General features: G+C 37.4%; 1 protein-coding gene across 1 annotated transcript; it reads left to right on the top strand.

Moving 5' to 3' along the window:
• The first annotated feature begins 511 nt into the window (after positions 1–511).
• On the top strand, positions 512–27,906 carry fa2h (fatty acid 2-hydroxylase). Its single transcript, XM_056250852.1, has 7 exons — positions 512–913; positions 19,978–20,070; positions 23,520–23,662; positions 23,808–23,908; positions 24,365–24,537; positions 25,103–25,355; positions 26,097–27,906. The coding sequence occupies exons 1-7, from the start codon at positions 620–622 to the stop codon at positions 26,162–26,164; spliced, it is 1,125 nt and encodes a 374-aa protein (XP_056106827.1). The 5' UTR covers positions 512–619; the 3' UTR covers positions 26,165–27,906.

Here is a 27,906-nt window from a genome sequence, read left to right as displayed (position 1 = left end):
AATAGCTGGTCTTAGCTGGTTTATCTACCTGACAGATGACCAGGATGGGAAAACAGTGGCGCGTTTGTGTGTGTGTGTGTGTGTGTGTGTGTCAGCTCAAGTTAAATAAAAACCTAAAAAAATGTCTCACTGTTCAGGTCACGTCACACAGTGCCCTAAAACACTATTGACCGCCTATCTAAAGTCGCGCCCTGTGTGCAAACAGAACGGCAGTGTTATGACACCAACAACGCCCACAAGGAGGAAGTACAATGTGCAAGTATTGGAGAGTATCGATTGTTTACATTAGTCAACTTTTGACATAAATGTAATTTAGAATAAAATAAAACGACAACAACAAAAGAAAAACTTTCTAGTGAAAAATGCACTAGAAAAAACGAATTAAACACAGTAATTTACAACGTTTGCCACACTTTGCAGGACGCGCGACAGGTGCTTAGTTCAGCAGTGACTGCGTCATGAATTATTCATGAGATGCTTAATGAGCAGGCCGGCTATGAATTCTGCTCAGGCTCAAAGTCGAAAGTCAGAGTAGTTGTAGAACCCAATCGCTGGAGAAAGTCAGTGGGGGTCCCACCTCTGTGCCTACCTTTCTCTATCCTCTTGTGGACACCCCTAAATGAATAAAAAAATGTCGCATTCGGTGTCCCCTCGCCTTTTTTCTGATAAGGAGGTAGCCATGCATTGCACTAAGGATTCGTGCTGGGTGTTGTTAGGGACGCGCGTGTACGATGTGACAGGGTTCCTCCGAATGCACCCGGGCGGAGAGGCGCTCATTCTCCGCCGGTCCGGCAAGGACATCAGCCGGGAGATCGACGGACCCCCACACCGGCACTCGGAAAACGCCCGAAGGTGGATGGAGCAGTACTACATCGGTGAACTCGACAGAGACAGCACAGATGGAGATACGGAGGTAAGTCCCGAAATAGCAACAGAAAGTCACTCAAATAGTTTCAAGCTCTAATTTGAGGAAGTTTAACTCAACTAGAAGTCACATTTTAAGATGTCACGCTTAGTTCAGGAACTTTACTTCACACAAACAAGCCAGAAAAGTAAATTAAGAAGAAAATTTGGTCCGTTAAGATTTTTTTTTATAGTGATGTCAGATTCGAGAAACTTTCTTTTGAGTCGGATCTTTTCAATGAATCTGTGGAAAAAGTTCGTTCACGATTCGAACTGAATTGGAGTTCTCGAGTCATGAACTCACTGAACCGAGAAATAAAACATTAAAACATAAAAAAGGCTACTGGAAATATATTTACATCTCATAATATCACAAAACATTATTATTAATAAGTTTTAGCCGAAAAAAAACCTAATACAAGTACTATTTGCAACATATCTTTATGCACATTTTAGAACAAATCGCATGGCACGCCGTTATGCAAGGAACACGTGATGACGCAATTAACGTCAGTGCGTAAAATAATTTTTGTAACCTGTGCAGCAAATTTAAGGTAACGATTTTTTTTTTAAAATTGCGCGAATATAAAATGTTTGAAAACCATTGGATAAGAAGCCGTCTCGATTATCATAGTCGTGATATTTGTGCGTCGTGTCAGCAGGTTGGATATTCCATTGAGGGCTCTTATTAGATAAACAAGCCTTCTGTCTCTGCTTGCCTTTCTTATGTCAATCCCTAAGGAACAAGTGGGGGTGGGTGTTGGTGGTACCAGGTAGTAACACACCTTCCAGTTCCAGGTTTATGTATTATTATTCTCATTTTCGTATCTTGTCTTTTGAAAAAACTGCCAGGTATAGTCTTTTGTTGGCATTATGTCTGTAATAAAAATACTGACATGAGGTATACTAAAAGCTCAAAGTGCAGATGGATATTTCTGAATGCAGGAGGTGTAAACGAGTGTGTGTGTGACAATCAAACCGGTCTGTCTTGTCTACTCAGACATGACCCACAACACAATAGCTGAGGAGGAAAATTTCCACGCCACTTCAGTTTTCATAGAGTACTGTCAGCATTTGAGAGGGTTCACATGAAGTATCATTGTAATTAATGGTCACCTTACACTTGACTTTACTACATGCGTTTCTAAATTAAATCGAGCTTGGCTTATTTTCATTCAAAACCTGTAAATATCCTTGCCAAAAACATATTAAGGAATTAATATAAAGGAATTTTAAATGAGTGATTCCCAGTTCTGGAAAAGTGATGGAAATTATTATTTTTTAGAAGTCATGGCACGTTTTGTAGTGAATATTTAGGCCTGGTTTCACAGACAGAGTTTAGATTAAGCTAGGATTAGGCCTTAGTTCAATTAGGACATTTAAGTAGCTTTTATAAATGTGTCTTAGAAAAAAGCATTACTGGTGGTGTGCATCTTGAGACAAAACAATGATTTGTTGCTTTCAGTTAAAACAGCTCAAACATGCATTTTAGACTGGGACTAGGCTTAAGCCTTGTCTGTTAAACCGGGGGATAAAGTTCTAGTTCTGCTAAGATAAAAACAGCTTTGTTTGCAATCGATCTCTAAGATATTTTTAAAATCCTTATCTAGTGATCTCCAACAACCAGAAACGTCATGCAAATTTTTTTTTTCAGATGACGTCATTGATTATTGCTAAACCCTCATTGCTGTAATCATTTAGCATGTTTGTTGTAAAACAGGAGTGTGTTTGTATGTGATATATTGAACGAGTGTGTGTATTTGTGAGGACTGCGTGGATTTGAGTCCTTCTGACACATTGCACATTGCCCACATTTGATGCTGAATTTAACTTCGAGGCTTTGTTAAAGTCCTTTCTTAGCAGCTATGATTGCAGTGTAAACAGTCTGATCCTTTAAATAGTGTGAGGACTTGACTCCCCACCACCCAACACAACACAAGGGGCCGGCCTGAGATATTGCTAATCTATTTCCACATAGTTTCACAAACATGTTTTAACACCCTCAGAAGATTCTTACATTTTTAATGAGCCATGGTGATTTCAGACTCCAAGGAAGTTAAGGAGATTTATCTCAAACATCAGCTAAAGGTTACCAATGGTTGTAAAGTATTTGTTTGTGTGCTTGTCACTGGTTTTTTTTTTTTTCAATGCAAAATATCAAAATCAATTTTCTCCCAAGAACAAAAGGGAGTGTGTCTGATGGGATTATCTCGGGTGATTTGCAATTTTTATTAGATCTCTGATATCTGATATCGGAGTATGGCGTACAAATTTAAATGCAAAATCCCCATTATAGCGAGATACCAGTGGCTATCGAGTATATTTCTTTCAGTCCCAGTTGTTTTTATTTTTGATTATTTCATTGCAAAATATATATATAAAAAAAAAAATTCTCAAGGTATTCAGGCATTTGGTATCTGATATATAAACTATTGCTCAAAAGTTTGGGGTTATTTTAGGGGTTATTTTTATTAAAAACATTTTAAAGAGAAATTAATGCTTTTACTCAGCAAGTACACATTAAATAGTTCAAAAGTGACAGTAAAGACATTTATAATTTTACAAGAGATTTCTATTACAAATAAATGCTGTTCTTTTGAATGTTCTATTCATCATATGATTGTGAGAAAACAGTTATTTTAAATTGTAATAATATTTCACAATATTACCATTTTACTGTAATATAATTTACTGTAATTTTTTATCAAATAAATTCAGCCTTGGTGAGTATAAGTAACTGTTTTCAAAAACTTTAAAAAATCATGTTGACCACAAACTTTCACAGTCAAGGCTTAAGCTAGTCCCAGACTAAAATGCATGTTTGAGCTGTTTTAACTGAAAGCAACTTGCACTGAGATATCTTAAAATAAGTCAGTGCCATTGTTTTGTCTCAAGATGCACACCAGTAATGTTTTTTCTAAGGCACATTTATAAAAACTACTTAAATGCCTTAATTGAACTAAGGCCTAATCCTGGCTTAATCTGAGCCCTTTCTGTGAAACCGGACCTTTATGACTTTAAATTTCATAAAACGGAATATTTTTAGGATGAGCGGGGACTTTTTTAATTCACATATGTGCTTCTAAATATATTTTACAGTTTGTCTACACATGTTTTTTTTAGTCACAAATGCGAGTGAAATGCTTGCACTGTTGAGCCCTGGATGTCTTAATGGTACTTATGAGATTCCTATACATTTCCGCCTCACATTTGAATCACATTATCAAACAGAAGACAGCACTAAACCAGTGCGATCTACAAAAGTTCAGTAAAGTTTTATCATTCTTATAATTTTTTTTATCATATTTATTACGCACTGCTTTTCAAACAAGCCCCTCCTTGAGATCTTGAGCCCATTGATTGCTGTTTGTTCCCACTAAAAGACAAGAGTGACTCGTCATATTAGTCACATATTCCTATTTAATCCTGAAAAACTGGCTAGACCTGCTATAAATTTTGAAAACTTGGAAGTATTCGTAGTATTAATGGTTATGACATTGCAAGAGGAAACTCAAAGGCCTTAGTCCAGTACCAAAAACAAATGTCCAGGAAAACTGGTGGGATCGCCTGTCTCTCTTGCTTATTAATTGCTCATGAAACCAGCTGGACTGTGGACTAGGTGCGGGGGATGTTGTCCATTTTCTCATGTCTAGTGAGGGTATGACAAGGCGATGACCTGTTATGGGCGTGTTGCCAGTGATGTAATGACAAAATGGTACCAGGCGGTTCCACTTCTTGAGCAAGCATGAATTTGAATGAGGAAAATGAGATAAAAGAATGAATAAAATGATGCATGAATGTCTAGGTAAATAGTTGTTAGGTTTATATATATATGATTGTCCTTTATGAAACAACTGGTCTTGTGGCTGCGAGTTACCTTGTAACTAGAATGGTAATTATAATGGTAATCATAATGGTCATTGTAAAGCATGGTATCGCTTTAATTCAGCTCATAACTCTGTACACAGGTGAAAGGACAAAGGCTTCTTTAGCACATTTATTTAGCACTGTTTTTTTTGTGGCACGTAGTGGTGGTGTCACACTGTCACTCCCAAATGCTCTGACCACTGAAGATTGGATTAATTGGATTTAGGCTTAAGGTTTATTTTGTTTTCTATTACAGAGATTTACAGAACTAAATAATTTATATTGGATTATATTATATTTTAAGTGTTAGATGATGCCAAAGGTTGTAAAATGCAAATGCACATGCTCCTTTCCCCTAAATTTCAATGAAATATCAAATATCGACTGATACAAATAATTTCATTTCACTCATTTTTACAGCTGTTCTAGTCCAATTGAAACATTTGGTCAGAGTGAACCGGGTTAGTTGCCTGCTGACTTTTTTGAGAGGAACGTACAAGGCAGAGGCATGAATCTCTGGAATGTTTCCTTTCTGAGGATATGAATCTCATTTCTCCTTCAATAGCCTTTTTGTTTTCCATGGCTTCAGCCACAAAGCCGCATGCCACAACTTTAGCAAGGGCCATCTTGGTTGTGAATGCTCAATACAGTGAAATTCCCTAAAATTCCTTTCACAAAGTCTCATGGTTGTGATGGGATCTCATATTGGAGCAGTGTAGTTTGTGCTATATTGTAAGTACGCCAATAACCACAGGACTTTAGGATGAATAGGTATCCTCTGGTGTGAGAACTGTTTACTGCGGGCTGCTATGCCGACAGGGACGGCCTCGATACTTAGTTCCTCCAGTGTCATCAAACCACTTCACTTTGAAACCCTCTATTCTCTTTCCCCAAGGAGACCGTGTCAGACCGGTGAATTGCACCTTGGGAGCACAAGGCATTTGGGAGCCAATGGTCCAATCATAGGACATGCTCAGAAGTTCTCACTGATAAATTTATAACGTAGGTCACTGATAGATTATATACAGATGGTTCGGCCACCATCGGTCCCTAAAGTAATAAAGGTTTGCTTGCTCATTAATTGCATCAAGCTACCGGACGGGCCCCAGGAGAGGAGCATGCTGAGTACAAGAGTCATAAGCCTGGCGTCACCAGGAGACACCGGTTGCCTTGTTTCTGAGTGGATCCCTGGGACCCGGAATCTCTCAATGGCTAATGTAGCAAAACATACTATATGACTATTGGTTGGTTTTAAATGCTTCCCGAAAACTCTTTTCCGTAACTTTGTCAGTTGATTTAAAAGAGGGAAATCAGTGCTTAAACTTAAAATGTATTCAGAAAGGAAGCTATCGTACGATTGCTTGACTGCCGCACACATGGTTTAGTCTCATGCAGACTAATTTAACTGCTTAATACAATGCATAGAGAATCATTGTGTGAACTGAATCAGTGTGATTCATATAAACCCTGTCCGAATTGTGGCTTCGCAAAGAAAAAGGGTGTATTGTTCCAAAGCTGACACCATGGAAGTTCAGCAGAACCAACTTGCACATTTTAATGTTGATTTGCTGGAAAATGTAGGCTACATGTAATATTGATATTGTAAATTGAACATAATATTTTGAATAAGCATCTGAATAACCAGTTTCTCCATCTATATGTTGATCTTCCATTTGAACTCCATTGCAACTACTGACAGATCTCTCAGCTTGAAAGTTGAAATCTGAACAATGTGTTAAAACAAAGCTTCTTAAAGATGCTAAGATACTAGCTAAAACTAGTTTGACCAGTGAAGGTTATACATTTTAGAACAATCAGGTGGTTTCATTCTTTTGTAGGTTCAACTTCTATGACTTTGATGAAGTTTCCAACAGGTTCAGCCAGTAGAGATGAACCTCATTTGTTCAACCTGTTGAACTCTTTAAAAGAGGTACGGAAGGAGAAATGACACATCAATGTTTGAAAACTGTTTTAGGTAATTGGTTCTGTATGATGTGCATTTCCCCACACCAGTCCTCTAACTTTTCAAAAACTTTTTCCATGATATAATTATTGATTTTAGGTCATCTTATCTCATGAGATACATAACTGGATTATATAATTGTTTGTTGTAGAGAACAGGAAGCTGGGATATTCCTCTTTTAACGTAAAGGCAGACCCTTTTTTGTCTGCTTGGGTTAGGTTAAGTATTAAACTTTAAACTACAGGCATGCAGTGGTGTCCGTGTCACTATACCACATTTTCAGTAGTCGTTGGTAGCAACTACACTATTAAAATGTAAAAAAAAATTATACCAATTTCATAGCAAAAGCAAATATGCAATTAAACTAATTTGTGTATTAAAAGTTAAATATTAATAAAAAAACAGTGGTATTGTTACACTTTTAAAAATAAACAAACATCAGACTTTGTACCAAAGTCCCACAATTTTGACATCCTTACAGGCATGACTTCATCCATTAACACACAAATAATCTCAAAATTGGAAAAGAAGTCCCCAGGGTGCACACGTAGCAAAATGACAGTGAGTTTTGAATCTGTGAACTTCAGACGTGCTAATCCTGTTGCACATATTTCTAATCTCCTCGCTGATGCTCTTCCTGGATTGAAGGTCTTTACATGTGAGGCTGCTCTTGATCGCTGAACTCTGTACGATAGGACAAGCTCATGTGTGCAGACCTGCAAATGATTTGTTGTTTGAAGGGAGGGACCTGAAAAAAAATCTGTTATTGCATGTAGATTTATGGCCTTCTTTTACAAGCGGACAGCCTTCACGTTTACCCTTTTCATGGTTTTTTTTTTTAACCTTTGCACTATGCAAATACACACACCTGGTTTAAGTAATATATATATTTTTAAAAAGTCATCATCAGATGACAATTGACTGGTATTTGAACAGATAATGCCGAATAATCACAGCAACCTTTGCTTGACTACACCCACCCTCGCCCAGACATCTAATCTTTCTTATACTGTATCTGCCAAATCCAGGATAATGAAGCTGACCGTTGATGTTAAATTTGGCTTGGTAAACGAGGAAAGGAATTAAGGAAAAGAGAAAAGAGAGCGAGAAAATGCTCCCAGTATCTGCCCCAGCAGGTTCCACCAGTTCTCTGGGTGATGAAGTTCACCAACCAATAACATCCCTGTTTATGTTGAGAGTAGACGGGTCTTGACCCCGCCTACCACTTAAAATGGCAGATCCACAGGTCTGGGATCGGTTTCGACTTTGGACTAGTGTCTTTTTTGACCAAAGATAAGCATTTAAAAAGCAGATCCTGGACCAGCTGTAGAGTGACGCTTTAGAGAGGAAAGCGCGAGGAAAGAGGCATTGATTTAAATGGCTTCAAATAACTCAGAATTCTAAATCTTAAAGAGATATTCTGGGTTCAGTACATTAAGCTCAATCAACGGCATTTGTGGCTTTATGATTGATTGCAGAAAAACAAAAACAAAATTCTGCTTGTCCCGCCTTTTCTTTTAAAAAGCATAAATTTGGGTTATAGAGAGACACTTAAAATGGAAATAAATCGGGCTGATTTGTAAAATTTAAAATACTCACTGTTACAAAAGAATAGTTACAAGATGGCTTACACCGTTACACAAACTTCACATTTCAACTTTGCAATCCTTAATAATTGCCCCCCTTCACTTCCATTGTAACCTCATTGTTGTAAACTAATTTATTTCTATTTTTAAGAGTAAGAGGCAAGTTGTAATTATTGGTTTTATTGTATGCCCAAAAGTGAAATACTACAACCAAGCTTGTTCAGGGCATTTGCATTAACATGTACTTTTGTTTAGTCATTTACATACATGTAAGCTTGTTGAGCAAGAAGCCTGTCTCTTCTGCTTGTATCACAAGACTTTCCCATACTTCACCTTTGACAACCTCATATCATTGCTTCATTCATCTGAACTTTAATTAAAACCTGAGCATCAGATTTTGCTGGAGAATCAGCAAATATTAATTTATACAACCAGTGTGTTTAGAGAGAGATGCTTTGGGAATTGGACAGGTTGTCGAGGGACTTCTGCCTGCACATTTACATAAGTGTTACTCTGAATAACACAAGCCAAATGTTTTACATCTGCCCCAAATCAGTGACACTTCACATGGCTGATGTTTTCGACAGCTTGGAATAGTCCATCAGTTACTGCCTCTTATCAAGATCAGTCCGTCCAACTGTGTATCCTGGCACCGATTGGATAATGGTTAATTATTAACTTAAAAGAATCCTCATGGGTCATGTGACCCTCTTGCCCTGACCACTGTTGAAACACTGGTGAGGTAATGCGGCGTAGCTTATTTTAAGCTAGCATCATTTTTGTTTCTGAAGAACCACTAACTTTATCACTCATTTTGTAAGAAAATTCCAGAATGATGCCTGATAAGGTTGCATTAAGATTCTTTAGAGATTAAGTTGCATGAGCACTAGAACCAAAGAATTTTTTATTTTTTTTTGCAGTTCAGGGGTGTCCAATCCTCCTGGAGGGCCAGCGTCTCAGAGTATAGTTCCAATCTGCCCCAACATACCTGTCTGGAAGTTTAGTTATTCTGAAAAGCTTAAAGAGCTGTGTTTAATTGGGTTTGGAGCTAAACTCAGCAGGGTAGTGGCCCTCCAGGAGCAGGAATGGACAACTCTGATCTAAATAGACTCCAAAAATGTCAGTCGATGTCAATGCGAATTTTGACCGTAGCACTTTATTCTACTGGAAACCCTTCTTGGGAAAACCACGGACTTAGCCAGTCAATGATACTTAAACAAACATTTAGTTTGTACAAGCATTAGAAGAACAATCACTCAGGTGGAAGTATCCAAACTAGCATCTACGGCTTTTACAAAGATGATTCATACCAAACATTCTCTCTTCCCACACCTTTGTTAATGCTAAACTGATTTTTTTTAACCATTCCAAATGTATGCAATTTGCTTCTGTTCACTTACCGAGAACAAAATGGGTGTGTTTTTCATTAGTTGGTATGTAGTCACATTTGTTCCTACAGTACATCTCTATCTGGGGAATGTGGTGGGTTTGCAAATTGATAAGAACTACTATCGACTGGGAGTGACTCAGTACAGGGTTAAGCTAATTAGGGTTTGGCTAGGCGATTCTGATGGCCTTGGTGCCCTTTTGAATGTATGTATCTGAGGCTCTCAACCCCCAACCGTACTCTTGCAGCCGCCCCAACACCATTCCACACACTGCCACTGTTCGGATTGTGCCAGCCTGAGCCCTCTTCCTCTGTCCTTCACTCTTTTGTTCTCGAAACTCTTTCTGTATGTATGTGCGTCTCTCTCATTCAGTGTCCCGGATCCTTACTGCTCCATAAAGAAGCCTTATTGTTCTCCCAGAGGAATTCTTTTAGCCCCCATGCCTGTCTACCACGCCAGCCTCCTCCTTGCCCTTAACACGCATTTTCTGCATTTCACCACTGTCTCAAATCTCATTGATGACTTTATTTGCAACACATCTAGTTTTGAATCTCACCAAAAAAAACGTAGAAGGATATGGCTGAATCCATGGAATCCTGTTGATCCGTTATATCTGGATACGTCTGGATAGATTGGCTTTAAAAGAACTCCATGCTCCATGGTCGGCCAAGCCCAAATAGGGTAACCCTGAAAACTATGTAAACCACGCTGTCACTTGATTTCATATCTGCCAGTGCAGCTGTCGTAACTTTAGTCAATTGGATATTTGCAAACCACACCGGAAAATGATACCGTCTAGGTGTAATGACTTATGTCTGTATTTTCATACATTCTACTCGGTTGGTCGGACAGAGCTTCAGACATAGTCACACAGTGCTTTTTACTGAATGTTGAATGACAACATCCTGTTTTTTTTTACTTCCTCTTTTTCTTTCTTCTTTCATAACAATAAGGACCTTGCAATACATTTGTGCTGTCTAGACATCCACATTGGCCATTAAAAACCCTCTGTAACCACTACAAAGGAATACTAACCTCATCCAAATTTCTCTCAATGTCCCCGAAGGACAATCGGAAAGTCTCTCTTCTGTAACTAAGCACCCTTTTACAAGGTAATAAGATATAATGTAAAATGGTAAACACACGATAGGTGGTGAGTTGCGTTGTGTGCTTTTACCTAGAGGTGATCATGCACGCGTGATTTGATTGTTATATTTCTTCACAGTTAATTAAACCTAACAAATCTGCAAAGTAATAGACCATAAAAATGGAAATAAAATGGAAATAGGAAGTTTTGTGGTGATCTTTTTTTTCTCAGAATTTCCATGGTGAGGGGAGTCTCTGGGTTGTGGTTTTGACGTATGGATAAAGTGGCCTGACTAAATATAAAGACAATACAACGCTCTGGATACATGGCCAAGTTTAGGTTAATCCATTCCAGTCCTCTGACGCTGGATCGCCTTTAACAACTTTTCCAAGCATTGCTTACTAATACTTATCCACATGCTAAGCCATATTCACCCACTTGGACACAATGTAACCTTCTATCCAGTAAAAATGAGATCCATGTATAAAGCATTTAGCTAATTATATTATTATTAGGTGTAAAATTTTTCCGCTATGTCGAATTTTGTCCAAAACCTACTTTTGCGAACTAGTCCCTGGTTTTTCCCCGATTGGAACCAGACCAGTCTAGGACAATTCTCTGGACTCTCTAGATCAATAATTATCGAAAAAAAGTTGAAATTTTGCATTTGGTTGGCTATAACAGGGTCATTTAGAAAGTGGTCCGTGGCAAAATACAGTAAAAAGTAGGGGTGTAACGATACACGTATTCGTATTGAACCGTTCGGTACGAGGCTTTCGGTTCGGTTTTCGGTACGCATTTTTGAACCGAACGGTTCGTTGGACCATTTTTCCTGCCGACCAAAATTTCGTTATTTCAAATAAGGCGCGTCACGCGTGGCAAGCGCGCTCATAATGTAAGAGACGCTGGCGTGACCACAACATTGCCCAACATCAAATGGCAAATGTAATGTAAGCGGAACGAAACCACTCGTTATTGTGTGGTTGACGGACCGTTTCAGTTTGGACAAATAGCCTACAGCGCGAGCCGATCAGCACTGTTACTACACAGCGAAATCCAGTAAAGAAAGCATTTGAATTCGCCACTGAAGTAATAACATCGCTGCGAGATCTAGTGAGAAACATTCACATTTCTCCGTTATTAACGGATCAAACAGCGCTGAAGTGGAAACCAGGAAGAAACATTGTGCCATGAATGAACTATCCAGTGTCCACAGATCAGCAACATTCACCATGGATTTACTGTAGTAGCCTAACATTACTAACTGTAACCATGGAAGTTTGGCAGGAATAGTAGGCTATAATGCTTTCAAGTAACATTACGTCGGTTTTATTTTGACATTATGAATACAATTGCTGCCCTCAAATGTTAATCTGAACTAAAATAAACCAATTTGTTTATAACTACTACAATATTACATTTAATTTTGTCCAAGGAGCTGTTTTGTTTTATAAGCTCCTAAGAAAAGTCAAGTATAGCTCCATCATTGGTCAAAGTAAAAAAATATCATACTTTATGATGTTAGTTTTAATAAAAATATAATTAAAAAAATTAAATCAAGGAAATTTCTCTGGCATTTCTTTCTTTTTGCTGTATCGAAAACGTACCGAATCGTACCGAACCGAACCGTGACACAAGTGTATCGTATCGAACCGAACCGTGAATTTTGTGAACCGTTACACCCCTAGTAAAAAGCCAATAAATCCTAAAGGAAAAGTCAGAACTTCACAAAAATTGATGAGCATATGTGTCCTAACATGCAGAAGAAGCAGGCGAAGTTCCATGGAGATCGGACCATAGGTGGCGCTATAACTGTCAAAAAGGTATCATTCTTATTAGGTGTTCAAGCACGAAACTATATGGTAAATCATGCTAGATTCATGGTAAATCATACTGAAACATGGTAAATAATGAAAATCACACTGAAATGTGGTGTATCATGGTAAATTATGCTAAAACATGGTCTATTCCATCTATGATCTCAGTGGTTAAATGCTTGCTACATAAAACTTAATGTCTTTTGATGCTTTTGTGCTTAAAGGCCTTAACTGCTTGAACACCGCTGAATGCTGCTTGCAGCTTTAATTCTTATTATTTTCTTAATTTTAATTAATGTCACTGGACATTTTACAATGAATTAGAAATGGAATGTTTAAAAATAGCTATACAATATGCACACTTTTCGTAAATTTCACATACATTTCCACCTAAAATCTTAATGTTGATTGAACCATGGACATGCTGACATGCTTAATGTTGATTCGACCATGGACATGCTGTCAACTACTGTTTATTTGGAGTCCAATAGCAACCTTATCCTTGGAAGCAGAGTTTCGCAGAATGAGCTGTAGACAATCCCTTTGAAGATTCTTTACCCTGCAGTCCTGTTGAGCTCAAACCATCTTCTGCACCACAGATCAGAGAACTTTGATAGATCCCCTAACCAGCCATCTGAGTAATGGGACCATTGACCTTAACCAACCCTACAGCTGCCATCTCCTCTGAACATTTGCAACTTGCTCTAACCATATATTCCAAGTTTCATACTTTGTAACCAGGACCTAATCAGCCTTATCCTACCCAAGCTTTTCCAGTTTCATTTTAATTTCCTGCCTTATAACCCTGAGATAACTCTCCATTTGTTTGCCCTTCTTAAGGACTTTTGCACTTTTCCAAACTACATCTTGCCCTGCTTTTACTAAAGGCTTCTTCACCCAGTTCTCGCTTCAGCACTTCGACAAAAGGGCAGCACACATCTCGTATCACACCCACTAATACAACACTATTTTTGAGCTATAAAAGCAAATGATTTGCTGTCATTCACAGTCAATTTGCGGTGCCTCTTTGACCATGAACTCAAAAACAGCACGTAAAGTGTAAATGAGAGTCGTGTTCACAGGAGCCTTAGTTATAGAGTTGATAAAGACCAGATAATATTGTCTTTTAGACCGTTTCTAAGTTTGGTACTTGGATGTTTATGTATTGTTCACTTGAAAGCATGTAATCAAGATGTTAACATGCATGCGCATGCCAGATTGAATCGTTTTATGTGACCTGTGCTTTCTAATCTGGTTTGTATTGTGAACAAACCAGTGTGTAAAGGCCTGTCGTGCAAGTTTTTTTCAGTGACTTCAGTGCTACGATAGTGACTGTATCTATAACGACAATTGTTTGTTTCTAGATATAATCCCTTGTGTATTGTATATAGGCACTGGTTAAGTGTTCATTTCTCTGTGTGTGTGTGAATGTTTCTCCAGGGTGTCAAACAAAATCACATGTCATTTTACATATTTGATTCCACATGTCCCTTGATTTAGTGTCACTATGACAACTGATGGAGTTTAATCCCTCAAGTGGTAAAATTCTCCTATCCTCTTTTTGCATTTGGTTTGTGTATTTCTAGACTAATGATTGGCGTGGCTCTTTGTAAACAGTAAAACACCCCAGCATGAATGTATGCATACTGTGTGCTAAGTGTGTCTTGGGTGCAATAAGACTCAATTTCTACTTTATGGTGCTGTATTTTTATAAAATTGTTGTATAAGAGTTTTGTTAGGCTGTTAAGCATTAAAGTGAAAGGACGTGTGACAATAACAAAATGGACTGATTCTGAGTAAAGCTTTAGAACGTGTCCGTGTCAACAAAAATGCATGTAAAATGAATTTGCATGTTTGTCATGTTTGGACCGTCAGTCATCTGGAATATCTGGATAGGCGGGTCTGTTTTCAAAAGTTCTTCTTTCCTCACTATGATAAGAATGTGACTTAGTTTGTATCTGTATTTCACTATCCAATATGTGTGTGTGTGGACACTACTGTTCAAAACTACAATTTCTTTAAATTAAAAAATGTAATTAAAAATAAGTACTTTTAAATTAGACCTTTTTTTCAGCAATGAATGGCACAATCATTAATTAATCAACAGTGACAGTAAAGACATTTATAATGTTTTGAACTTTCTATTCATCAAAGAATCCTAAAAAAAATGTATCATGGTTTCCTCAAAAATATTAACAATTTTTCAACATTGATAATAATAATACTTTTTTTTTTTTGAGCAGCAAATCAGCATATTAGAATGATTTCTGAAGGACCATGTGATATTTAAGACTGGAGTAATGATGCTGAAAATTCAGTTTTGCATCACAGTAATAAATTACATTTTAAAATATATTAAAATAGAAAACAGTTATTTTTTAATTGTAATAATATTTCCTAATTTTAACGTTTTCACTGCATTTGGTCATATAAATGCCACCTTGGTGAGCATAAGAGTCTTCTTTTAAAAACAGCAACACATCTTACCAACCCTAAACTTTTACTATTACTGTTCTTCTAATACAAATATCATTACTTGTGCGAGTGATTCAAATCGTTACAATATTTTAAAAATATCACTTGCTGTTAGGACACGGTGTTTTGCAAAATAGAAATTCCCGAATGACTTTGTATTTACAACATTGCCAGATAAGACTACATCAATAAAATAAGTACTGCACTGGGGAAAAACATCTCTCAAGCACATTAAACTGCACCTGACCCTGTTGTGAAGTGAAGTCACTGATGGAGATTTGTCATGCCCCAGCGCTCAAATCTAATGAATCAATCATTTTCATTCTCATTTTAGTGACAGAATACATTTTAAAATTTCACACCAATTTTCACATTTATTGTGACTGTTTCCAATGAGAATAAGTAAATGAAAATTAAGAATAAATCAGAGTACATTTTAATGTTCTTACTGGTAACTGAAAACCACATCAAAACATTAGCATATTTTATAAACAAATTGTACGAAACGTTTTGAAATTTCATGCAGGTCTGAGTACAATTGCATAAATAAATATCATCCAATACCATGTAACCTCTGAGTATGTTTGTGCCGCTTAAATTGTACAAACCCAGGAGGCCTTAGTCACGCTCAATTTCACAAACAGCAACACTTTAACCATCAACTTCTATGGCATGTTGAGCACCTTCTGGTACAGTAGAATGGCAGATCATATGGCTTGGGTTAGGTGTTAGGTTGCCACGGAGATGTTTGTGTGGTCCTGGGACTCCCAATGTTCTGGGGACAAAATGTCCGTGTGGGGGACATGTTTTGGTCCCCACAAGGAAAACCGCTTAGAAATCATACTAAATGATGTTTTTTGAAAAAGTGAAAATGCAGGAAGCTTTCTGTGATGGGTAGGTTTAGGGGATAGAATATACAGTTTGTACAGTATAAAAATGTGACCCTGGACCACAAAACCAGTCACATGGGTCAATTTCTTTAAATTGAGATTTATACATCATATGAAAGCTGAATAAATAAGGATATGATATTTGGCCGATACACGACTATATGAAAATCTGGAATCTGAAGGTGCCAAAAAATCAAAACATTTGAGAAAATCGCCTTTAAAGTTGTCCATTTATGTTCGTGATTGTACTGCATTCACTCACAAAAATAAATGTTTTATATATTTACGGTAGTAAATTTACAAAATTTTATCTTTACTTAATATCCTAATTGTTTTTGGCATAAAAGAAAAATCGATAATTTTGACCCATACAATGTATTGTTGGCTATTGCCACAAATATACCCGTGCGACTTGTGACTGGTTTTGTGATTCAGGGTCACATAATGTCTACGGAGAGTCCCAATAAAACATGGAATCCCAACGTGTGTGTGTGTATGGTCCAGGTCTTTTTGACGTTCTGGGGACAAACTTTCGGTTCCCATGAGGAAAACATATTTTAAATAATTCTAAATAGTTTTTTGAAAATGTAAAAAAAAATGCAGAATGTTTTCTGTAAGGGTTAGGGGATAGAATGGAAAGTTTGTACAGTATAAAATCATTGTCTATGGAGAGTCCTCATAAAACATGCGTGTGTGTGTGTGAGCAGGTGTGAAGGAGGGCAGGGTTAATCACCTCTTTAACATAAGAATGGTATGGTTCGATGCGAGACCCGTTTAATATTTCACCTGTCCCACCATCCTAGCCATCTGTGAAGGGTGTGTTCCAGTGTGTTTGTGACCCCATGGAGATACGAGTAGCCCTTGCGTCCTGTGGGTTGAGGCATGACGTAATGTGTGCTGTGATGTGTGAACCACGTGAATAAGGCGTGGTGTACTTTGTGTGGTGGTATGATGACAGTGAGGGTTGGTGTGTGTTTTATCTGTGGAAATAAAATGTTTAATCACGTCTGCTTCATATCGTTGGAATTCATATTGTCACATTTGAATGTCTTATTGTAGTACGTCTCTTGATCTTTAGGTTTCAGATGCATTTATTGATTTAGTTCTCTGAAAAACAGCAGCTTTGACTTGCAAGGGACTTTTATTTTGTGTTTTGTTGGTATTTTATTGAGTTAGATTTCTGAAAAATAGCAGATCCAACTTCCAAGGGACTTTACTGTTGTATTGCATGTTTTATAATCATTTTTATTTCTATAGCGCCTTTCCAACACCCAAGGTCGCTTTACAAAGATAGGTTTAAGGAACAGAACCAAATAAACATCAACAACAAAGTACAATACACATACCAAGGGCTGAAAAGTAATATACAGAGGTTGCTTACAAAGTTAGGTTAGAGATACATGCAAAGAGGGTTTCAAACAAATAACATATCCATAACCAGGTACAATTTACAGACCAAGAGAGAGAAGTTAGGATGCTTGACGGATGTCTTGAGGAAGAGCATTCCACAACCTGGGAGCCACAACACTGAAAGACCTGGCTCCCATAGTTCAATTCAATTAAATTCACATTTATTTCTATAGTGCTTTTCACAATATACATCGTTTCAAAGCAGCTTTACAGAAAATGCACGAGTCCACATTACAATTTAGAGTGATCTGTTATCAGAGGTTTAGTTTAGTCACCAGAATAAACTTAGGGGTGATTAACAATCCCACACTAGGAGATTGTAAAGAGTGAACAGGAGCATAAGGCTAAAGTAAATCAGATAAATATGTAGGACCAAGGTGAAGAGCTTTGTAAGTAGGAATTAGTACCTTGAAGTTTATACGCAAGGAATCCAATGAATGTGATAGAGGATTGGAGTAATGTGCTCATTATTTATTGTGTGAGTGATCTAGCAGGCTGCAGAGTTTTGAACATGTTGTAATCGTTTGATATTTTAGCTGAAAGGCCACAAAGAACTGAGTTACAGTACTCTAATTGAGATGTGACAACGGCATGTATAACAGTTTCAGCGAGTTACAGACTTGAAACACTGAGGTGGAAGGTGTGCTAAAATTGGTAACATATAAATAGTGAAAAGAAGAGGGCCCAAGACAGAACCTTGAGGTACACCAGGACTGATAGATTTGGTGGAGGATGTGTGCTTCTGTAGGGCCCTATGATTTCCGCGATCACGGAATCGCGGACGGAATTACGGAATTGGACAAATAACGCGGAATCTAGTGTTAACGCGGAATTTCGTGGAATTTTACATATTTGGATTGAAATTCTGTTTTTGTTTGGGAGAAGAACGTATGTCTGGTGAAAATGCAGACCGGGGGAAGCAAATCTGGGCGACACAACCCCTCCCGTCATTTCAGCTCCAATGACGGCATCAAAACAATGAAAGCATGGCGAAGCGGCTCTCCATGGCTCTGCTTTCCTCGGCGAAAAAGTTAAGAAACTCGACGCTATAAGCCCTCAGTACCGAGCCGAGCAGTTCGCACGTGACTTTTATGCAGTGTTTTTCACACACATAGACTAATTTGCGGCCACAAAATCAACTCCGGCCGCCACATATTGCGTTTCGTTCATTTTTTTACGTTATTTAAAACACGCGGCGTATTCTTTCCGTTGTATTTCCTTTCCCCGCTCTCCCTTCGTCTCTCTATCACTCACGCGTCTCTCTCACATACACACACACACCGCGTCTGTCTATGAGGCGCCGGAATGGACAAAAGCGAAGCGAACTCCGCGAGCGACACTGGGTGAGAGAGAGACAGAGTGTGACTTTTATTTAAACTTTAAACGAATATAATTTATTTTACTGAACAGTTTAAAGCTCATAACCATATTTTGTTGTTACTTGAAGAGTGCAGTGTCATTTGGCATCATGCAGTATTTGTCCTGAAAAGGCTACTGAGTAAATGTCTGTAATTTAAGGTCATTCCTATTTTATTTGTATACATTTTAATCATTAACTTTAAAAGCACACTCTTTTTATGACTAAAATAACAGTAAAGGGTAAAAAAAAAAGAATTCCCAAAAATTAAAACGGAAAAAACGGAATTTGGGAAAAAATAAAACGGAATTTGGGAAAAAATAAAACGGATTTCATAGGGCCCTACTTCTGGTATTGTTGCCTCCCTGTCAAATAGGAGGAAAACCAGTCAAAGGCTGTGCCAATAATTTCAATTGACAAGAGTATTTTATGACTAACAGTGTCAAAAGCTGAGCTGAGGTCTAACAGAAGGAGAGTGCTAAGAGCACCAGAATCAGAAGCTTGGAGGAGATGTTTAAGAACCTTAACCAGGGCTGTTTCAGTATTGTGTAACGGACGGAAGCCAGACTGGAAAGGCTCATAGAGGTTATATGCTGTTATAGGCCTGTAACTGGGAGGAAACAACTTTTTCTAATATCTTAGAGAGAAAAGAGGGGTTCGAAATAGGCCTGTAGCTACTTGGGGATGAGGGATCAAGACCATGATTAGACAGCCTGATTTATAGTACACTGTCTCTGATTGGTAAATTGTATTTTATTGGCAGCATTTAATGTTTTGTTTTAAATTAAATTAAAACAATAGTATGAAGTCTCCAAGTATTTCTCAGTGACTTAAATATTGCTTCAAGCTTTTCAAATAGTTATTCAAGTAAGTCAATAATTAAGAACAAAGAAGTAAATTAAGAGCAGTGAGAGATTTGATCACTTATTATTAACATTAAAGGTGTACTTGGTAATTAAAGTCATATCAGTAGCCTAATAAAAGTTATTTTCTTTTACATGAAGCAGGTCACTGTGGTGGCCCCCATGTTGAGATCACATGACCAGTCAAATGCCACTTGCTTCAACTCGTCATTTCCCTCTGTTGTCAGACAGGTTGTTGAGATTCAAGATTCAATCAAATATATAGGAATACAAACAAATTCCTAACAACACAAATTGAACATGAATGAATCTCATCTCATTTAACATGATCAATAGAGTTCATCTGAAATGTTTCTGTTCTTCTGTTCTAGACTCTGAGACTGAGGAAGAAGATCCCAGAAAGCACCACAGAAGAAGAAGAAACCTCAGCCATCAATAAATGCAGCAAAGTCGACGAAGAAACGGTATTCAAAAGTGAAATGCAACCTGGCATATTACTGATTAAAATACAAGCTCCAAGTTAAGTCACAGCTAAGGTTATCTAGATTTTTTTTCCAACTTTAGTTTTAGCCTAGTTAATATTTTGCACTGCACTGCAACACATCCTGTTTGAACGGGCCATGGGAAACGCATCTGATCGATGTGTGACCAACATGATGATAAACCAGTCTAAATATACAGGACTTCCATAAAACATTATGAAAACATAGTTTTACACATTCATAGGCTCAACATTACGTTCCGTAGTAATCAACAAAATCCCACAGAGACTAGTGATTGAGCTGAACTTGTATTAAACCCAGAATATTCCTTTCAACAGTACAATGCACTTGTCTGCTTGACATCTAAAAGTGAAGCTTTAGTTCATATGACAGGAAACCACAAACAACCATTCCTCTTTTCACTTGCACCGACAGTGTGAAACACTAACAGAGCAGGTGACTGTCTTTTGCTCTCTTTCTTGTACCGCGATTATCGCCTCAAAGGGTTAGTTCACCAAAAAATGAAAATTATACCATGATTTACTCACCCTCAAGCCATCCAAGGTGTATATGACTATCTTCTTTCAGACGAACACAATCGGAGTTATATTAAAAATATCGGTTATCTCCCGGAAGCTAGTTATTAAAGCTAATAATGTTTTAAATATGGATTTTTCTTACACAAACGCATGGCTTCGCTTCAGAAGGCCTTGGAGCCATATGGATTACTGTTATGATGGATGGGTGCATTTTTTTGGGCTTCAAAATCTCACCCCCCATTCACTCCCATTATAAATCTAGGAAGAGCCAGGATATTTTTAAATATATCTCCGATTGTATTCGTCTCAAAGAAGATGGTCATATACACCTAGGATGGCTTGGGGGTGAGTAAATCATGGGATAATTTACATTTTGGGGTGAACTATCCCTTGAAGGCTTCCTTCTATGTTTGAACGATGCCACAAGGCGGATGAACGCAAAAACACTTATGTACTTTTCTGACGATGAAAAGATATGTGAAAATGCTAGTGTGTATGCAGTTCCCTCAGTCTCTGTTTGTGTGTGAACGTCCTGTGTCCTCTATCAGAGGCATGCAGGACTTTCACAAGCATCGATTATTTGGTCCAACCCCCCTGAATGTGACAGATGGGGTCAGCGATCTAGAGAACACTGACCCCCTTTGCAGAACCACGCTGTACCATTCATTACAACTTGTAGTTATAAATACCTGCATACATGTGAACAGTGCTTATGGAGAGTCATTTCCTTATTCACTAGTATTCAGAAAGTATTTAGCTTAAAGAAATGAAGGAAAAAGATATATTAAAAATAAAAATTTATAAAATAAAAAAAAGTTAATATATATATATACATTTGCCATGAGCTATATTTCACAAATGTTCTTTTTTCCTCATTAATTACAGCAATGAGAATGAGATTGTATTCTGTTTTAAGATACATTTTTACAATTTTATATAAAGTGATACATTTTTACAATTTATATATATATATATATATATATATATATATATATATATATATATATATATATATATATATATATATATATATGACCCACCTGCACATTTCTTAGTGAGATTCACCTGTTAAGGGAAGAATGAGTAAGCAAGAATACACTTAGTGTATTCATGCTTACTCATTCTTCAGCCTCAGCTGTTAAAACCTGTGCATCAGGGCTTAGGCATAACAACCAAAACCATAATTAATGGTGTAATGAAACTTGTAAATCAGACAGGATAGGCAACCAGTCCGGACCAGATTTCTGGGTTCATTATAACAGGAATCATGTGGTCTCGGCTCTGGTTTATTGCTGCACTCTCATTCATTCCAGCGTTGCTATGAAGGAAAGGGTGTTAATTTGTCCTAACATGTGCACCACCTATTGATGGTGTGACAGACATTTCCTAGAATTAAACCTGAATACTGTCTGTCCTCATTTCTCAAAGCAAGCAGTAGCCTAGTCAGTAAATAATGTGGGTGGTTATGTGAATTCTTACTTGGTATTCTGTCACGCAATAATAACTAGAAATGACACTGACTGAACCAGAGCTATGATAAAGCAATTTTTTAAAGCAGCCCCTAGATAATGTCATTGAAATGCGATGACCTTTTGTACTTTATGACGAGTTGTATACCTAGCATGATCCTGTATTACACTGGAGAGTTGTTAATATGCACATGAATACTGTATGAGTAATGTTAGCCTATACTGTTTCATAACTTACATTTATAGAAAGATGCATAAATAGGCGTCTATAAATTCAGGTTCAGTCCTTGAGTTCAAGGCCTGTGTCCTGTCTTTGTTTGAATCTTGGTGAGTTGCCGCTCCCATAGGTTTTCTTTGGCGAATATGGCGTCTTAGACACACTTTATACTCTTATAGGGACCCCTAGTGGAGAAAATAGGAAAAACATCTTGTCAAAGTTTGCACTATAAACAAGCGAGTCAAATGATTCAGCAAACTAACATCATTGATAGCCAACATTCCAAATACCTTCTGAACTCTGTAAACTTTCCAGAAAATCTCGTTTTATTTTGATTGAAGGGTACAAAAGGGGTTATTTACATAATGGCAGAAAAATGAACAGGACTCCTTAATGAATGGTAGTAACGTTAGTAATTGCTATGCTAGTTAACTTGCATAAAGATGTCAGTATGAGGTTAATTGATATGGCAAAATTATTATGTAATTATTATCAAAGCAATTAAAAATGGTAAAAATTTGTTGATATTCTGATTTCTGTCATTTTCACAAACCAATTAAAAACCACAAAACATCAGATAAACATTGCAGTCAAACAAACTGATATTACAAATGACTAATAAGATGAAATCTAGTTCCAAAATGTTTAATTACCATCAATCAGTAAACATTAGATTAGAAATGTTGAATTAGAAAGGTTGCTTGGCAACTTGTAATAAATAAGCTTAAGGACTAAAATTACTAAAAGTAAACCGGATAAGAATGTATATATATTTTTTAATTAAATCTAAATAGAAATATATAAAAATGGATAAAAATGACAAAAGCACATATGTGATTAAAATTTTGATTTAAAACGAAAACTGAATATATAAAAATAAAAGCTAAAACTATTACGGTCACCGTGATTTTGCCAAGTGAGACATGTTCACAAAAAGACAAAATCAGAGGGAAATCCGACACTAGAAGCATTTTTTTTTTTTTTTTTTACCGACGCTAGAAGCATCTAACCCTGATTGTAAGCCTAAACTTGTCCCTCGAATCTGATTGGTTGATTGGAATGTTGTTCCAGAATCAACAAAGATGTTGATCCAGGAACATGTTGTACTCGGTGAAATCACGTTCACCATACTATAACAGAATATAAATAATACTAATATAGTTATCAAATGAAATAATAATTGGATTTATTTCATTGTCCATACAGGATCTGGTGGACTGGCGGAAGCCACTGGCCTGGCAGGTCGGATACCTCAGAGAAAAATATGACACATGGGTCCATCAGCCCGTGGACAGACCAATCAGACTGTTCGGAAATGACTTTTTCGAGGCCAACACAAAGACTTCATGGTAAGAGAGATCAAATAACAGGATTTATCACATCTGTCTGCTTGTTTTTTAGTCAAGTTAGACATTGTAGATTAGTAACGGTATTGTGCTACGTGAGCTGCTGCGCCATGTGTGTGCTGGTTAATTAACAGATGTGTGTTTTCAGGTACATGGTGCCAATTGTATGGATGCCTATGGTGATCTATCTGAGCTGGTACTGCTACACGCTATTGGCACAAGAGAGGACAAGACTGTTTATTACATCAGGTGTGTGGAAAGTGTGTTTTAAGACGCACTTAGTTAATTAACTCACAGCTGTATTATTTATATACTATTATAGAATAGTTTTTATTATTAGTTTTAGTCATTTTTTGTGTACACTTTTTTTCGATAGTCAACTTTAGAAATTCTACTAGCTATAAATAACTTTGCAAAGAGTATTGGTAGACTGTTAGGTTAGGGTTAGTGCAATAGTTGACTCGTAGTTGCAAAGTTAGTAGAATGACGGTTGTCTGTTAGAGAACCATCAAAATAAAGAGAGCAGATATTAAGCAGAAAGTTGACTATCGAAAAAAAGTGTCACAATCACAATTTTGAATCACAGTTCCGTTTTAGTTGACGGAAATGATATTGATATAAGTAACACTTTGGATTGTTGGATTGTTATTTTGCCCAAAATGTCCTAATGTATATATGTTTTATACTTTTATTTATTATTTTTAGACTACTCCATTCTGGTCCACAAGTACAGCTTTCCGTTCATCTTCATGATTGGCATGTTTCTGTGGTCGTTTGTCGAGTACTGCATCCATCGCTTCGTCTTCCACATGCGCCCACCCGCCCACAATTATTACCTCATCACGCTGCACTTCCTGTTGCACGGTCAGCACCACAAGGTGTGTTCCTTTTTCTCAATACCTGAGATTCATTTCAAATTCATTGAGCAGTAATCCCAGTAAATTACCGTTTAAATAACCAGAATGAATTAACCGGTAAATACACAAATATCCTTGTTTACACATGGCTTTTTACCGACCATTCACACACCAGCACCAAAATACCAGTACATTCTGTGATGTCTGTCATCGGAAATGATCTTTGATGATCTCAAAGATGTCCATCTAGCGCATATTGACATACTATAGAAAAACTATTAAAAAGCAGCGGAGCTTACTGTAAACAGCACGGCGTAAACGTGTCATCTCCATAAGAACTTTATGATTGGCCAAAGCAGACTGTCAGCGGGTTCTGACTTCGTACATGCTCATACCGGTAATCTTCATTCTTTTTTCACTCACAGCATCATAACGGTAATTTACTGGTAATATTACAACTTTACTGGTATCTTCTGAAAAGGTCCTGTTCACACATGATCTCTCACCGGTAATTTACCAGTAAAGGCTGTATGTGTGAAAGGGGCTATTGATGAAAACCACCAAATTCTCTTTTCTTGCCCATCAGTCCCCGTTTGACGGCTCTCGTCTGGTGTTTCCTCCGAGTTTGGCCGCCATCGCCGCTGGCGCATTTTACCTGATACTCATGCAGCTGATGTCTGAGGGATTGGGAACCTCCCTGTTTGTTGGGGGTATGTGTGGATATGTGGTCTACGACATGATCCACTACTACCTGCACTACGGCTCGCCACGGAAAGACTCCTACTTGTATGGGCTGAAAGCGTACCATGTCAAACACCACTTTGAACACCAAAGGGCAGGTGAGGACGTAATATTTGAGGCATTAGAGCATCTCTCTACAAAATAGTGGATAAAGTGGCTGTATTTTATGCAAGTTAAGACCAGTTATATTAAATACATTTTAAATAATACGTTTACATTTGAAATATTAAAGGCCTGTTCACACCAAGGACGATGACTATAAAGATAACGACAGAGATTTAGTTCTAAAAATCTTTCTCAGTATTAAAGAATAGCAGAGTTCCCACCACAGCTATAACGATAACGGCACAGAGAAACTATATTGTTGTCACAGAAAATTACACTTAAAAAAAAAAAAAAAAAATGTATCACTTATTTATATATATATATATATATATATATATATATATATATATTATTTTTTATAAAAGTTATATTTCCTTATAAGATATATATAAGAGTTCAAGTAAGCCATCCAGGTTGTTTGTAAAAAAGGTTCAGAAGTCCTCAGGGTGACATTTAATATTTATAAATGGATTAACTCTTTCCCCGCCAGTGCCGGCTTTCCACGTTTTCAATGTTATACGGTAGGGGGCGCTATTATGCATCTTCTGAAAGAGTATAGAATCTTCTTTTTTTTAAACGCTGGCGGGGAAAGAGTTAATATTTATTCTATAATATTTAATATTAATATGTAACATAACAAATTTTTTATTTAATTTAGTTATTTCGTTTAACCTGCTTTTTTAACCGTTTTATCTTCTTTTTAAAAGCTTCTGTTTATTCTGAATTTTCTCCAGGTTTTGGAATCACCACCAGATTCTGGGACCACCCCTTCAACACAGTCATCCCAGAGCAGACGTTTTAGAAGATCCCTTTTTTGCCACAATGACCAAATCAAAATGCCCCCAACAAACTCCCATAAGCCTCTCCCTTCTGCATTCTCCTTCTGTCACCATGTTAGATACAGTGTCTTACCCTGCTGCTGCTACCAGCCATAGTCTTAGCTTCTTCATCATCATCGTCATACATTTTTTCGAGAAGGGGGAGTGCCTGAAACCTAGAGAATCACAGAATGTCAAGCTATATAAATATTTATATAATGTGTATGAATGTACTGATGAATCAAGCGTTGGATGAAATCTGTAAATGTCTTTATTAGAGGCACCACAATATCAAACTCCGTTTTTGCCCATCCATGTAATGTTAGGAGAGGTATAGACAGGGACCGGTAAGTGTGGGACAGTGTGTGAAGGTGCGAGTGGAAATGAATTCTTAGTTGTAGTGTTAAGACGCTGAAGGCAAGCAGAAGGAGGTCCTTTCGGTGGCCGCGTGAGCCATTGCCACTAAGGAAAACTCAGGAAAGTCTCAGATGCTTTAATTCTTCTCAGTGTTGATGTTTCCCCCAGCTGTCTGTCAAAACTTTGCTCCGCCCTCATTATGATGTTTCATGCTGCTCTGGTGATCTTGCTTTTCTGTCTCGTCTCACCCACTTTGAGGTGTTTTTTTTTTTTTTGCCAATTGACTTACTAATATCGTGATCCGGAGGATGTCACAAGTAGCTGCTCCTCGAGTAATATGTTACATATCCAGTGAGATATTAAGTTATTGAGGATTGAAGTTGGCTTTTGGTTCTCCTGACTAACACATGGGGACGATTAGGCACTTTGAACTGGTGGTGAGGGCATGAAGCGGGGTGCACGGGCCTCTCCTGTCGGTGAGGGTTGCCAGCCGTACGTAGCTGTCATAGGGTGGAGGGTCTATAGAAATCCTCTGTCGTCATTGTAGATCTAGCCGGCGCAACCATTCCATCTGGTGTGACGATCTGTTGCATCTGACCAGGCGTCAGGAGAGCGAGAACATCCTCGGCTGATCTCTCATCCGTTCATACGGCAGATTTCGGACACTTTTGTATTGTTTCCCTGCTCGTTTTAACCCCTGCCTTTGTCTTGACACTGTTTAATGATGTTGAAATAATGGGACATTTCCCAGAAAAAGCTGTTGCCACATTTAACTCATCTTCATACAGTCATTTTGAGTGTAATTAATGGTACGTTCATCGATTTCCTAATTTCTTGGTAAGAGGCCACCTTATCCTGGTTTGTTCTTGAATTTATATATGAAGATAAAGATGAAATATATATGATATATTTAAGGAAAAATGATCCCGATGTGCCTTCCCTACCGTCCTTCTCCTTCCTAACCAATTAGATTGCGTTATTGGTTTGACGTTTCAGCCAAAAGTCATGGAAGGACATTTGAATAGGGCTTTTCTTCATAACGTGATTGAATGGCACAACGAAACTAATAAAACACAAATGGACATTGTAATGAATTGTGATTATTTTGTAACTGTGACGCCCTCCTGAGCTTACATGGACAGATCCCATGTCATAGGAGAATGCTCTCAGTTGAAGAAAGTTAGCAGAGATCTATATTTATCTGTTGACTTGAAATCACAATGGGAGCTTTTAATTCAGACAAATTGTTTTAGCTACAAATGCCTCTAATAAATCTGTTTACTACTATGTATTTTTATTTTTGGATTTTTAAATTTCTATGCAAATGCAATTGTATTTGTAAATAAACGTATGTATATTTCTGAGGAAA

The sequence above is a fragment of the Rhinichthys klamathensis genome, unplaced genomic scaffold, assembly GCF_029890125.1.
Source record: "Rhinichthys klamathensis goyatoka isolate OS25496 unplaced genomic scaffold, OSU_Roscu_1.1 h1tg000076l_1, whole genome shotgun sequence".
Lineage (NCBI taxonomy): Eukaryota > Metazoa > Chordata > Actinopteri > Cypriniformes > Leuciscidae > Rhinichthys > Rhinichthys klamathensis.
This window is presented reverse-complemented; position numbering and strand designations above follow the sequence as displayed.

Bases quoted from the DNA above. Each gene is read 5' to 3' on its own strand.
- fa2h (XM_056250852.1), top strand. From the start codon at position 620: ATGAATAAAAAAATGTCGCATTCGGTGTCCCCTCGCCTTTTTTCTGAT. The intron at 914-19,977 runs GTAAGTCCCGAA...CTTCTGTTCTAG, and splicing joins GCACAGATGGAGATACGGAG to ACTCTGAGACTGAGGAAGAA. The intron at 25,356-26,096 runs GTGAGGACGTAA...AATTTTCTCCAG, and splicing joins CTTTGAACACCAAAGGGCAG to GTTTTGGAATCACCACCAGA.